Raw genomic sequence first — 15,290 nt, 5'->3', positions numbered from 1 at the left:
TTCATAACAGTCCCCCGCCCTCAAAGGCTCTCCTCCAATTTAAGGCAAACCCCAAAATACCCTGAGGTGTGTTCTGTATTCTCTCCCTCTTCCAGTATCTTAATAAATTAATTACTTGGGCCACTGACTCCCCTTCACCATTCATTGTTATCTCCTCCCTACTGGATTATTCCTGTCAGCATATAAATAAATATTCTCTAGTATCTTCGGATCTCTTAAGCAAAGGAATGAAAAAACATATCTCTCTTAATCACACACTTGCTCTGGTTCCTGTCCCACCTTTCTACATCCCTACACAGCAAAACTGCTTCGAAGAATGGGTACCCACACTGCTACCACTTTGTAGGCACTTTTCCATTCCTCCACCCACTTCAGGTAGGCTTCTCGCCTCACCCTCCATGGTAACTATCCTTGACCTTTTTCCCCTGGGCTTTTAACCACTGTGATCTCGTCTGCTGCCAGCTCCAAAGGACACCAGTCTGATCTTATATTGGACTTCTGAGCAGTATTTGCCATGCTTGACTACTCTGTCCTTTGTCCAAACAGTCTTATCTTGGATTCAGTGAAACCACACTGTTCTCATTTCCCTTCTTCCTGTTGCCAGCCCTTCTTTCTCTTCTCGGAAGGCCCTTTCTCCTCTCCTTGGCCATTCAAAAGCTCTCCTCAGGGCTCAGTCCTGGGCTCTCTCCTCTTTTTACTTTATCCTGTTCTTAGGAGACTTCATCCTCAACCTTGGCTTCACATGATTACGTGTTGCAGATGACTCAGCTCTCCAGCTCAGACTCCTCTTTGAATTCCAAACCTGCATTTGCAATTGCTTCGTTTCTCCCTCCTCTTTGTCCCCTCCTCACAGAAACTCCGAAGTTCGTTATACCCCCAAACACATTTAAGCCTGGTTCTCTTAAATGGCTCTCCTTTTCAAGAGAATTCAGTTTCTCAAAGTAGAAATTTGGCCATTGTCTTTGGGGCCCTCTGTGGCCTTACCTCTCCCCCATGTCTAAGTGAGTACAACGCCCAATCTCATGACTTCTTACTATTGCCTGAATATATCCTCTTTCTCTCTGTCAGCCACTACCAGCCGATGGAAGCTGCCATTGTTGCTTGCCTAAATTCCTGCACTAGCTACCTAATTGGTCTCATATTCATCCTCGGCCCTTCTAATTCTGGCTTCTCTTTTCCAAAGAATCACAGTGAAAATCCAACCATTTTACCCCCTCCTGCTTACCACCCTTCAGTGGGATTTTGAGGATGCAAACCTCCTTACAAGGACAACAAAGCCCTGCAAGGTGTGATGCCGTCCACCTCCCAGTTTCATCTCCCACTACTTTCTCCTCCCCACACTGGCTATCTTTAAATGCCCTCTGGGTCATCCTCCCTTCTACCAAAGGACCTTTGTGTATCCTGCCCCTCTGCCTGGAATACCCTTTATGCCTGTCTGTGCATTGCTGAGTTCTTCTCATTCCCGTGTTAGGTTAAGTGTCATTGTCTTAAAGAGGTCTTTTCTGACCATCCCGTCTAAAGAGGCTTCCCACCTCCATCTACTCTGTCGCTAACCGAACACAGTTTAGAGTTAATGTTGGTTTTTTTTATGTCTCTTTTCTTTCTCCACCACTATATAGTTAGCTCCTATGGAGCCCATAAGTTCTATTTATGAGTGTTTAAATGAATCAGGCACAGAGAAGGCTCGGTAAATGACGGTTGATGAATGAATACATAAGAAATGAACACACATATAAAATAATTTCCTTTTATCTTTTCATTGCCCTCTGGCTCAAGTTTTTACTCCTGTCTGGTTTGTTTGTCCTTATGTTGACTCTGGTAAGCAAATGATAGTGCCATTCTTTTTCATGCTGGTAGAGGGGCACAGAGTTGGGGATAGATTTTCTGGGAAAATGCATCCAATTTTTCTCCACCATTCCCCCATGCAGCTTCTACCCTTTGGTCCTCATTTCCCCAGCATTTATGTTACTTAATTGGATTTTTTCAGCAACTGTTAAGATAGATGATGTTATTCCTGTTTTCTGAGAAAATTGAGGTTTACAAGTACTAAGTAACTGACCAAATGTCAACAAAGCAAAAAAGCTCCAGATCCACAGTTTAAAACTAGGTCAGTAAAACATGACATTCGTTATTTCTTTTTTGACTCCATCGCAATGCCTCTTGTTATATGCTAAAGTAGGGATTCTCCCTGCTTTAAATGTGTTGCAGAGGCAAGAGAAGCCACTGAGGCAGGGCAGGGATCAGGAAGTTACTATCACAATGGAAATCCCTGGAAGAAAAGCTTGACTAAATACCACGGGATGTGTGGTCCAGGGGTCATTCTTTGATCTGCACGATATTGTTCCTTTGTTGGCAGTTACTTTATTAACATGACAACTGAGAGAATATAGGATGATTAAATCATCATTTAAGGCAGCAATATAATAAGACAGCTCAAAAATTTCTCAACAAATTTCATAGCATTGCTTCCTAATCTATTCTTACTCTTTCTACGTGGATAGTTTTGATGAGATATTGAGAAAAATACTACTTTCTGTCATATTTTACAAAACCTGTTATTATAACTCGAGTATTTAAATCTTCCGTATTCACATGATCCTAATGGCATTGCTTTTGTTTTTCTGTTTCTTTCCAGTGTTTATGCACAAACTTTTAAATATATATTCAATTTTTACATGTTTCCATACCATATAGTGATAACATTTTCATTTTGCCTATATATTTCACATTTTCTTTGTTCAGGCAATAAAGAAACGGCAGTGGACAAAGTATTTTCCCAAATCCAAAGTGTTATTCCCAAATCTTATTTGTTTTCTTAGTTTGATGCTATGGTAAAAGAAGGTTTACTAGATGATTACTAAAATGGCCTAGTAACTTAAGTAGATGTAATAAAACTGGTTAAGGAAGTGGATGATCTTAACTGTTCTGGTTAAAGGAAAGCATTTTCTGAAAAAAATTTCATGCAAGTTTATCTAAGGACATGCAAGATAGTTGAACATAAAATTGAACTGCAATCTAGCATTATTACTTAATAAGCTATTATTATTACTTTTGCAATATATGTAGGCACTTAGAATTATGTATCTACTTAGAAATGATAGAAAGAATCCTTGAAGTATAAAGTGTATTTTTTTGGCTATACTTTTCCTCTAGTAAAACATGGTAACTTACTTGACATTTATTTATACAAACTCATTTAATAACTCCTATATTTGTTCTTGTCAATGGTAATATGTCAATTTAAGGATTATGAGGGACATCATTTTTTAAATGATTAAAAATCTCATTCCTCATCTGATGATGCTAACATACATATAAAACTGTCTACATCAGCATTGCTCATTTATTGTAATTATTTTCCAGAATGTATCAGTTCATTCTAAAATATCTTTCTCTAAAATTGTCATAAAGAAGTGCCTTTTTAATTCCCAAAGTTCCCATCTGAATTAAAATAGAGGTACGACAGATTTTTAGAGCATAGAACTGTGAGCTTATTTTAAATTTCATATTATGTTATCTAAATTATCTTTAGAACTAGGCAGGCATATTTGACCAATTTCCGTGAAAGTTTAGGGAATATTCAGAGATAATAGTTTCTTCTCTTAACTTTATTAACCATTTATGCATACTGTACTGGGTTGAACTGCGTACCCCCCTCACCCCCAAAAGATGTCTACCTATAATATGTAAATATGACCTTATTTTGAATAAAGGTCTTTGCAGATATAATTAAGGTAAGGATCTCAAGATGAAATCATTCTCAATTAGTGTGGGTCCAAAATCCAATGATGAATTTCTGATAAGAGACATACAATGAGAGACACATAAAGACCCAGAGTGAAGAAGGCCATTTGAAGATGGAGGCAGATATTTGAGTTCTACGCCACAAGCCAAGGAACACCAGGAGCCACTAGAAAATAGAAGAAGTGAGAAAAGAGCCTTTCCCTAGAGCCTTTATAGGGATCGTGGCTCTGCCAACACTTGAAGACTTCTGCCTCCAAAGCTCTGAGAGATTAAATTTCTGCTGTTTTAAGCCACAGATTTTTTGGTAATTTCTTGCAGCAGCACTAGGAAACTAGTACAGGTGTACATTTGATACTAACTGCAGGTTTTGAATTTCTGTAAATGTTAGTCTGTGTCTATTCTATGTTTATCGATAAGATCTTTTCTCTGAAGTATATTAAAGACTAAATATTTGTCACTAAAAAAAACAACAAAAAACGCAAACACACACACACAAGAAAACGCCAACCTTATATACTTAATATTCCATTTATCTCATAAGGTTACTGTTTGTCTTTGTTTTATCTACCATAGATGTGGCTGGTGGTTATTCATCTTCCATGTTTGATGCAATCAGAAAAGCAGTGATGGTTTCCAATATCCTTGCAATAAATAAGATAAATACAAAAAGCCTCACCCTCAAAGAGGTCTTCAGACTAGCTACTCTTGGAGGCAGCCAAGGTAATAACCATTTTACTTCTCTCTCTAACAATGTACAACCATACCAATCTGTGTCTTTGGGTGCAGTATAAAGGTATATGTTAGTGGCATCAGCAGGCATCCAAGATTTTGTTGCATCTCACATGGCATACCCCAAACTTAGCAAGTCAAGTACATGTTCATGCATGTAGTGGAGGCATCATTCTTTCAGCAAGCTCTCTGTCTTTGGCACAAGAGATGTTCAATATAGAATTATCATATTAATTGTTTTAATGGGTATTTGCATTGGTCACACACATGACAAGTTTTTTAAAATAATCAGTTTTCCATTGAGTCAAGTAACACGCTCTCTATTGGCCTGAGTCATGATGATGGTGATGATGATGATAATAAAAGTAATAGCCAAGACTTACTGAGTTCTTACCACGTGATAGGCACTATGCAACATACTTTACGTATGTTGTTATTCACAACCACCGTTATTAATTCCTTTTTACCAATATGGTACCTGAGGGAGGCTTACATAGCTGTCAAGATATAGAGTGCCCTGAAATCAGAAAATCTGTTGCCAGCATACAAGTTCTTACCCTTCCACTGTGATACCTTCCTATCTGAATCCCAGCTTAGACTATGCATTTTGTTTATATATTTAAGTACACTAATTATCCAAGTCTCTTTAAACGGAGAAAGATATAAAAACATAGTTGGTTGATATGCAAATATTGTTCATGAGCTTTCCCCAGTTCTCACATGTAACTGTATTTTTATGGAAAAAATAGAAATTGGTAATTGTATTGCTTTCAGTCACTTTAGTATTGTGGTATAATCTGGATGGATGATAGTGAACATAGCATGAACCCTTAGGTAGCCAGTGAGAAATAAAAATATAGATACGGAGACAGATATCGATATATACCTAGATTTATGATGGATACCTGAGTCTTAGAAATGGAGGATGATGGAGACCAAGAGTAACCTGGGAAGAGAAACTTCCTGGCTCTTCTTTGAATATTTTAGGCTATGATGAATACCGTAAAGAACCTTGTAAGAAAAACAAGTAGAGATCATGCTCTTTGCATTTCCCTAAGCCTTAGGATTTCATTTAAAGTTTCTCATTTTAAGTCACTCATTCTTTTAACAAGTATGACATTCCCCATCCCCATCCCCACTGAGTTTGTGCATCTGAGTCCAAGCATTTGGCCAACCATCTTATTTTCAAGGTGCAAATGAGTTGTATTTAAATAGTGTTTTTTTACTGTTGTTGTTTTTTATTCTAGACTCTCTCTGAGTTGCTTCATCCTGTGGCTGATCAAGCTGGCAAGGGGTGCTTACCAAATCATTGCTACCTTGCTGTGTAGCTTTCAAATCTATTTTCTGGGCCTCTGGGCTTACTGTTATGGAATTTCTTCTCCTTAACTTGTGTCTCTACAAGAGTCTGAGTGCAATGAGATGGATGGATCCCTGTTTGAAGTGTGGCATCTTCCTGGCTTGCCACACTTCATGTTCGACATGTGCATAAACCACCTTCACAGAGCCAACGTTTGCTCCAAAGGCAGCAAAACTGTATTCCCTGAAATGCATTGGAGTTGCTTACCAGCTCAGCTGGATCCTCTTTGCAATAATCTGAATTTAGATCAATTTACAAATTCACTAAAAGTAATTGTGTCTTTTTTGGTGAGTTTATGCCTGAACTCTCCAGGTTCTATTATAACAAATTGCTCCATTAGTTTATATATATTATCAAACTCTGGCAAATGAACCTGGTTATCTGGCCTATTAAACACACAATTTTATGTTGAATACAGTAATTAAAAACTCATATCTGTCATGCTTTTTTGTCGAGGGCAAAAAGAAGTAGAGTGTAATCGGTGAAGGAGGAGAGAATTTCCAGTGATTTTCTATTACATTCAATCCTTCCCCACACAATTAGTAGAAGTCACCCAACTGCTTTTAACACTTCTAATTATTTTTGCACCCATCTTCCTGTAAGAATTATTTCGCTGGAAAGGCTTTCTTTTCTGAGAATAAAAGAGTTACCCTTTAAATAACCTTCTAAGAATAAGTGGGATTTCTAAGTCAAGGCTTAGAGCATTGTCAAAAGAGTTCTGGATATCCATACATAAAAATATAATATACCAGATATTGTCTAACAGGGATATGCAATCCAATATTTTCACATTGGACTATATCCTGGCAGCAAAAGAACAAAACAAACACATGTAACAATTCAAATAAATAATGCTGCATTCCAGTTTACTCTCCCTTTTATGCATGCTTCCATTTACTTCCTTGGTCGTGTACACTTTACTCAAATTACAGGCTTTAAGGAGCTTTACATTTAACACCCTCATTGACCAGGGAAGCCAACCACCCCCTTCTTTTGAAACTCAACCATAAAAATGAAAGATGTTCTTTCTCGGCATCCAATATTCATGGAACATCAATTCTGTCTATGAGATGGATCGAGTCAATGGACGTTATTGACCTATGCCCTGTTTTAGAAAACCATTCTTCTCTGACTACCAGAAAGTCTTTGAGGTTACAAAGAAATAGGTCTGCTTTCAAAAGGATTGGGACTAGTTATGAGGATCTATTTATTTTCCAAAGTAATTCTTTTTCTATTCAAAAGATTTAAACTAAGGAACATACGATGGATATATACCTGCATTGGCAAATATGCAAAAGGGTAATTATTTTATTTACTCAAGGTTCATTTCTCTGCCATGAAAATAGATCTCGTCAGCTATTTCATAGAACAAGAAGAACAAAAAGGGCAAGAAAAGGACTTGGAGTGTTGAGGGGAGAATAGGAGGCGAAAAGAAGAATGATATGTCAATTGTCATGTTTCTCAGAGGGATGAACGAAAATCATAGACCAGCTGGACTGTGAAGTATACACTGATAGAACTGAAATAGAGACACCATCAGAATTATGGTCTCAGTGATAAAGGGAACTTTTTATTCTCAGATTTTGCTTTCCCTGTACTTTCTCACTTTCTATAAGTTGAAGTCTTATAACCTGTTGGAATGAGAGAGCTTTTCTGCTTCACTATTAAAATACTAATTTTTTTCTAGTGACGTGTTGACTGATTCTGTCCTTGCAAACTGGGACATATGCATGGTCTGATGGCTTGAAATACTGACTGTTTATTAATTTATTCCACCCTGTAGCCCTGGGGCTGGATAAAGAGATTGGAAACTTTGAAGTGGGCAAGGAATTTGATGCCCTCTTGATCAACCCCAAAGCATCCGACTCTCCCATTGACCTGTTTTGTGGGGATTTTGTTGGTGATATTTCTGAGGTAAGTAAAAGAAAGTTAATCAAAAGGGATTTATTTCATGAAGTAGTCATAATAGCTTCCCTGTAGAAAAAAAATAGAAATTCAGACATTTTAATGGAATGAAGGAGAATCTTAAAAGGAAAGCTAGGTTCTTTAAGTTATTATAATTTCATGACAATAATGTGAGCAATAATGGTACTAACAAAATACTTGTATTTTTACTATATTTGTATATTTGAATGTATTTGCTTATAAGAAGCCATAATAGAGCTAGCATTTATTGAATACACTTGCTATGTGTTAGGTGGCCTGGCATTAAGCACTTTCATACGCATCATTTTTGTTTAATCATCAAAACTATCCTTATGAGAGGTGGGTGCTGTTGATATTGCCATGTAATTTATCGGTCAGTGGAGCTTAAGGAAGGTTAAATGATTCACCTAAGGACTCATGGCTAGTGATTACTAATTAGTAGACAGAATTGGGATTTCAGCCCCGGACTTTCTGACTTCCAGAGTCTGGGCTCTTGACCACAATGTTACACTGATTTCCTTAATTATAGGAAAATGAGTTTTAATACTTTATTCTTATTATAAAATGATTTCCTACATATAAAATAAATTGGTTCTTCTTACTTTAATAATAATTCTTTATAAGATGTTGAGCTTTTCTAAAGAAATTAATTACCATTTATAAATTGATCCACTTGTGAAAGTAAATGTGATACTAACTATAACATATTGAAGTTTTCTAGAAGAAAGATCCTGGATTATTTGAAGTTGATACCATTTATTTTTATATTATTTATTCTTTTCCTCCTGTATTAGGGTGAATTTCTGGGAATAGAGCTCATTCCCATTCATCCAGTCATTTTTCTTATATTATACACCTCATAAAATATTTGAATTATTTTATTAAATTAATTTATTTAATTTATATGACACTTTTACTTCTAAAGATTTCAAGGTTGTATACCAAGAACTTTCAGGCAATAGATAATAATTTGTTATTAGCCAGTATTTTTTTAAGCAAAAGACCATTTCTTTTTCATTAATAAAAGTAGATTTTGCCATTGAGAAATGAATTTATATTTCTGGGTTTGCCAACCACTATTGGCTATGAATTTACTTTCCTAAATGCATAAAATATTCTTTCTTATTATTACCTTTATTTTCCATTTTAGGCTATTATCCAGAAGTTCCTCTATGTAGGTAGGTAGAAATATATTTCCTGTGCTAAATAAAATCTTCGTTGTCTCTTTCTTGGGTAGGGCTCTCTGCATTTATGATATCATATATTAAACCCTGTGTATGCTCATTTGCCTTGATTTTTTTTTTTTTTTTTTTTTTTTTTTTTTGCATTCCTCAGCATGGAGCACATTTGTGGCACAATATTTAAAGGCACTATTTGAAGCGTGCATGCTTCTCTAGAACATCAGTCATAAATCCTAAACTGAGGAATGGCAGGCCAAGGGGAAGAGATCCTCGTGTCTCTTCCTCCAACACTCATTCTCTGCCCCCCAGCCTGTCCTACCATGTTGTACTTGTGATAAGTATGTGGTGGAGTCTTGCCACACATGCTTTTTCATGTATTCACTGAGTGAGAGAAGTAAATAATGCAGAAGGTTCTACTCTGCCTCCCACTCCGTTAACTGAGCTCTGAGTCCTGAGTGAACTTGAGATGGGAGAGACACATGTGGTATTTCTTGTGGAGCTCAGTTCTTTCTGGCCCTTCATCGCACCTTGCTGACTGTGTTTCTGGGGTGTAAAGATAAGCATCTCCTTTACCATAGGAATTGGAAATGCAAACCACTCACTTCAGCTGAAAGGCCAGTAATGGAGGATTGACTCAACTTTATGTGACTTCTGCCTTAAGTACAGAATTCAGACCCCAATTCTCAAACGTGATGCAGGATCTTCTATTTACCGTATCTCCCTGTCCAGATGATTAACAATCTGAGAGAACAAAGGCACACTTAGAAGTGTGCTTTGCTTTTAACTCTCTCCCAGTAGCAATTAAAATACTTACTGACACACAGCATTTTATGAATGATTCTCTGATTGTTCTTTCAGGAGATGACCGAAATATTGAGGAGGTGTATGTGGGCGGAAAGCAAGTGGTTCCCTTTTCAAGCTCAGTCTAAGGCCTTGAGCATCTACGAGTTCTCCTGGGATAACGTGGTTCTGCATCTCCCTTGTGCCCAGGTGGAGTTAGAAAGTCGAAATAGTACCTTGTTCTTGGGATGATTCTCTTTCTGTGTCTAGTTACAGTATTCACTTGACAAATCGAAGGAAGTTACGCTAATTCGCAACTCTCTGGTTAGGAGGATTCAAAATTTCTCCCTTTTGAGCTGTTCAGATTTACTTTTAGCTCAAACATAAGGGAATGTTATTTCTAGTGGTGTTCTCATTGAGATTTAAGTCAAATCTATTTCATATTTGGAAATGTGGAGAGAAAAGATATTCCTATGAGGTCAGATATTTTTGAGCTAATAAATGTGCAAATTGGAAATGGAAAATGAACCAGTGAATATCTTTTTATGAAGGAGAAAAAGTTAGACTATGAACAAACACTGAAAATCACTTCAGTTTGTGCTTGAAAACTATATACGGAGCATATTAATTTAGAAAGAGAACTTGTTGAGTTTTAAAACATGTTTCTAGATTGACTTTGTGTTCTGAAAATTTGCACTTAATGGAATTTGCATTTCAGAGATGTGTTATTGTTGTGCTTTGCCGTCTTTGGGGATGAATTGTCAGAAATTGAATGCCACTTTCTTTCTTACTATAGCTTTCTGCTTCAAAGTGTTTCACAGAAGTTGGGTATTAAAGAATTAAATTCTCTTAGGAATATTATTCACATAACTACATGGCATAAATAGTTGCATTTTTGTGTATTTTAAATCACCTTAGTATATAACCGTGTGATGCTATTATTGCTTCAGTTTTATTAGAAGAGAAACAAATTCCATACTCCACTGTTGTGTAGACTGAAGTCTTCATAAAATTGGGGCAAATGCTGGGCATTCAGGAGCTGTCAATACTAAAAGGAAGGGTTTCATTGCAGTGACCTGTTCTCCCCAAGAACCCATAGTCGCTGGAAATTTCATACTCCAATATCAATCTGTTAGAACTTTAAAGTTGAAGGACAAAACCTATTAAGAGAAATATTAAAAAATCTTTAAACCCTATATATTGAAAGCACTCTATTTTTCAATTTTATCCTATTGTCCTATTAATTCCTAATGATTTCAGGATATTAGAATTTTGCTATAATGAAAAATATATAGATATCCCACTTACTGTTTATATTAATAAGACTTAATCTATACTAGACATCTAGGAATATTAAAGCAGAATATTTTTATGCTTCCTAACTAATTAGTATTATTTCCCAAAACCTAGAATAAAAAACAAATTATAACTATGGTAAATCCTTAAGCAGTATTGATGCAAATGTTATTTCAATACTATATTTTTCTTGTTTAATTTCAAATACTATAATCTAACAAGGAAAAGGAATAGATTTTCTTAATATAACACTCATGTTTAGGGCTTAGGTGTGACTCATTATTACCTTATAGTAGAGAACTTTATGTTACATGGCTAACTCATATTTACAGAACTAAGAACAAACTTCTTGTACTATAAATTTTACTCTCATATAGTCATACTAATTGAGCAGTAATTTATCCAGTTGTGTTGTTTTTTTGTCCCCTGGAGGAAACACTTTTAGATTGGGTTTGATTGTGTATACACTAGAACTAAAGATAGAACACATTTTTGGTCTTATTTTTTTAAAAAATGACAAGAGTTTTTTAGGATATTAAGTAACTCAATAAATCCAATTTCTAGTCTCAGTAGTTGTTTTTGCAGAATTCCTAGTTCTTGATCCATGTCAAAGATCTCCGCCAAATTTCTCCCCATTTTTCTATAGTGCTGGCGAGTGTTTTCTGCCCTATGTCCCAATCCGTGCCAAAGAAACATGGTTACCTGGTGTCTAGCCCACATGAGTGGGCTTAAGAGTCTGGATGAGATGTACAAAATCCACTGATAGGCAATAGCTGTTCCCAGCCTTTGCAAGATCCTGCATTTTACCTTAATGGTGTACACTTTGATGTTGAACATCAGTTTCCACTTAGACTTAGGACTCATAGGCAGTAAATATAAATAAGTGTGGCATCAGAAGCAGGAAGAACGGCCATATACAACCACTCTGTCAAACTACGGTTAGCCTTGATGGTAGGTTAAGACCTGAATATCTTTTCTAGTAAAAATAAAATGTGTTGAAATGTCTCCATGTGCTTTGATCTCCCTGCATCACTTAGAACTTAAGTGCTGTATTTCTCCAAGTGCTGTGTTCCTGAATGTTGCATATGCTTTCTGCAGTACTGCAGGTATTAGCCATACATGTAACCAGATGTTCTGCACTTTGAGACATTGCCATGGCCTAATGCTGGTTGTCTTTTTGATTGTGGAGAGGCAGTATTCCAAGCTAACCCAATTTGTCATCTTGTGTTTGAGCATTTTGCTCTCTGACAGGAAAGAAGGAATGAAAACTTTTTATCAGCTCCCTCACCCCACCTTGTACTATTTGCCTCAGGTTTCATGGCATTTTTAATGAAATACACGTTAGCAGGTAACAACGTATTCAGTAGGATTGATGCATACATTTAAAAAATATTTTTGCAATCGGAACACAAAAGCAGGCCAATCAGCTAAGGTGAATTTAGTTTTCAAAAGAGAGTGAAACATGGCATTAAGGCATGAGAGACTGTCCTAGTTATCCTAAACTGAGACCAAGGAGACCCTGCTCCCTTATTTATTCTCCCAGATTTTTCTCTGATTTAATTCTCGAAGGTTTTAGTGTCCAAAAGAATATCTTGGAACAAGCTTTCTTCATGACAGGTGGAGGGGAGGTCTTACTAAGTTAATATTGTTAGCATTGAACCTCATTGACTCTCTTTTGTATTTCCATGAGAATACTGTGTGGTAAAGAAAGGAAAGCAGTGGGAAAACACTCCTGTTATGTTTAGCTGACTTTGAAGTATGCCCTTGAATATCCCTGTTGGCAGCTACAGCTGAGATGTCAGAGAGGAAACAATGGGTACGAGATCCAACAATATATTTTGTGTCTTCACTCCCGTCAAGACTCTTCCTATTTTTAAGTTTTTCATCTCAGAACCAGACATATGGAAAGCCTAAAAGGCAAGCTGGAAGGCATGTTGGATCAGTGCTACCTTGTGCTTTATACATGGAAGATACCCAGAATCGCATGCTTCTGTAGCCTACTGAACGTCTTTTCATTGTTGTCCATTTTTTATAGTTGATAATGATGCCAGAAACATTCACATGTTTAAAAAGTGTGTTCTGAATGATTAAAAGGTGGACTAAGAAATGTGTCATGGGCAATGTCGTGAGATAATTTTTAAATAGTGTGGATTGTTGTGAACTTTTAAGATTTGTTTTTTCTGAAGGCTTAAAGGAGAAGTTTGCAATTTCGATCTCTCTAGCCAGTTTAGGTATGACTTTGAACCCTGACACATTTTAATGTCTCTAAAAGAAGCATGGAAAGAAGTGCACAAATGAACGGACACTATTAGGAAACCCTAGCATTGGTCCCCATACATGTTTTCATGCCCAGCCCCTCCTGCCTTTTTCTCCCACAGCCCTGAATGGGAGAGATCAAGTGTTGAGGAGTTTGTTTGTAACTCTAGTCGAAATTTAGTGAAATGTAAAAGTTGAACAAGCCAATGACGACAACTAAATACAGATGCCATGATGGCTTTCCTCGGGGAAGTGACTGAGGTTCAAGTGACTGACTACCAGATGTTATGTGGCAGTAATCGTCCTGTTTTCCCACTCGAAAGCCTGTCAGAAAGCATTCTTATTGAAAACCACCTTACATTGTGGTTAAACTCCTGATTGCTGCTCTGAAAAATGTGTGTGTGTGTGTGTGTGTGTGTGTGTGTGTGTGTGTGTGTGTGTGTGTGTTCATGGGGACATTGTTTTCTCAATATTTGTATGATTTGCTTATTGTTCAGGTGCCAAGTGAGCTCCTTTGTGCTTTAGACAAAAATAAATGAGATTTTGTGTTTACATCATTTTTGTTGTTGTGAATTCTATCAGTTTGATAGAAGGGGGATTAGTCTTACAATGCTGTTCTTTTAACATGAATTTAAAAAAAACAGAATAGAATATTTAGCTGTGGACCAACATGTATCTTCCATCCTATGATAGTCACTATATATAGCTTTTAAAAATTAAGCTATAGTGTTCAGCCCTTTACAATCAGATTGCTATCAATTTTGATGTTAGCATAGCTAATATTATACACACACACACACACACACACACACACACACACACACACACATACTTTAAGCCACAAACCAGAGTGAGAAGTATACTTTACCATCAAGAATTAGTTCACATGGGGGCCAGCCTGGTGGCTCAGGCGGTTAGAGCTCCATGCTCCTAACTCCGAAGGCTGCCGGTTCGATTCCCACATGGGCCAGTGGGCTCTCAACCACAAGGTTACCAGTTCAATTCCTCGAGTCCCACAAGGGATAATGCAACTAAGATTGAACAAGGCACCTTGAGCTGAGCTGCCACTGAGCTCCCAGATGGCTCAGATGGCTGGAGCACATCCTCTCAACCACAAGGTTGCCAGTTCGACTCCCGCAAGGGATGGTGGGCTGCGCCCCCTGCAACTAGCAACTGGCAACTGGACCTGGAGCTGAGCTGCGCCCTCCATGACTAAGACTGAAAGGACAACAACTTGAAGCTGAACGGCACCCTCCACAACTAAGATTGATAGGACAACAACTTGACTTGGAAAAAAGTCCTGGAAGTACACACTGTTCCCCAATAAAATCCTGTTCCCCTTCCCCAATGAAATCTTACCAAAAAAAAAGAATTAGTTCACACATACATATCACACATACATGTATATTTAAAACAAAAGTCTCACAAAATAATACTTTCCCTGTCTGTAATGCCCTGGGCTATTTTCTGTACTATTTTATTCTGTTTAATTTTTGTATGCTGATAGTGATTTCCCAAATTGGTTTCTTGAACCTCTAATGGGTCATTGCCTGCGTGTGGAAGGAGTTCCCAGGGTATTTTGAACTGTATGCTTTACGTTTCCATGACTCCATTCTGTGATTTGGGCATGACTTGAGTGCTTGCCTTAGAGTCCTTGAGGATTAAATAAAATAATACATAGCCAGCACTTAACATAACCTCTGGGACAAAGTGAGTACGCACTATATGATAGTTATTATTTTTAAAATGAATACAGACTGAACAGAAACAAATAATTTTAAATGTATTTTTATCAGTTTATATTTTAGAATCTAAATCAAGTGGTATTAGGGATCTCTCTGTACATAAAAATATTCTGTAAGGATTAAATCTGATTTTTTTGGTGCTGTTATGTTCATTATTTTTTATTTATAGCATGAAGCATAAGAGAATTATAGATTTAGTCTATAAATTTACCCTCAATGTTCTGAGCAACTTACTAAGCACCGTTTTTTCCTCCTAAAGAACAACTTAGTCAAAAT

General features: G+C 36.9%; 1 protein-coding gene across 1 annotated transcript in view; it reads left to right on the top strand.

The window, feature by feature from the left end:
- The window catches only part of GDA (guanine deaminase), a 67,931-nt gene extending 54,105 nt beyond the window's left edge, over positions 1 to 13,826 (top strand). Inside the window, exons 11-14 of the mRNA XM_019736678.3 lie at positions 4,318 to 4,464; positions 7,614 to 7,744; positions 8,907 to 8,934; positions 9,796 to 13,826. Coding sequence (XP_019592237.2) covers positions 4,318 to 4,464; positions 7,614 to 7,744; positions 8,907 to 8,934; positions 9,796 to 9,866 — 377 coding nt within the window. The 3' untranslated portion in view covers positions 9,867 to 13,826. The remainder of the gene's footprint in view (positions 1 to 4,317; positions 4,465 to 7,613; positions 7,745 to 8,906; positions 8,935 to 9,795) is intronic.
- The last annotated feature ends 1,464 nt before the right edge of the window (positions 13,827 to 15,290 follow it).

The sequence above is a fragment of the Rhinolophus sinicus genome, chromosome 16 (assembly GCF_057876585.1).
Source record: "Rhinolophus sinicus isolate RSI-liver-muscle chromosome 16, RSI-T2T, whole genome shotgun sequence".
NCBI classification, from domain to species: domain Eukaryota; kingdom Metazoa; phylum Chordata; class Mammalia; order Chiroptera; family Rhinolophidae; genus Rhinolophus; species Rhinolophus sinicus.
Note: the sequence above shows the minus strand (reverse complement) of the source record. Positions and strands in the feature narration are given on the sequence as shown.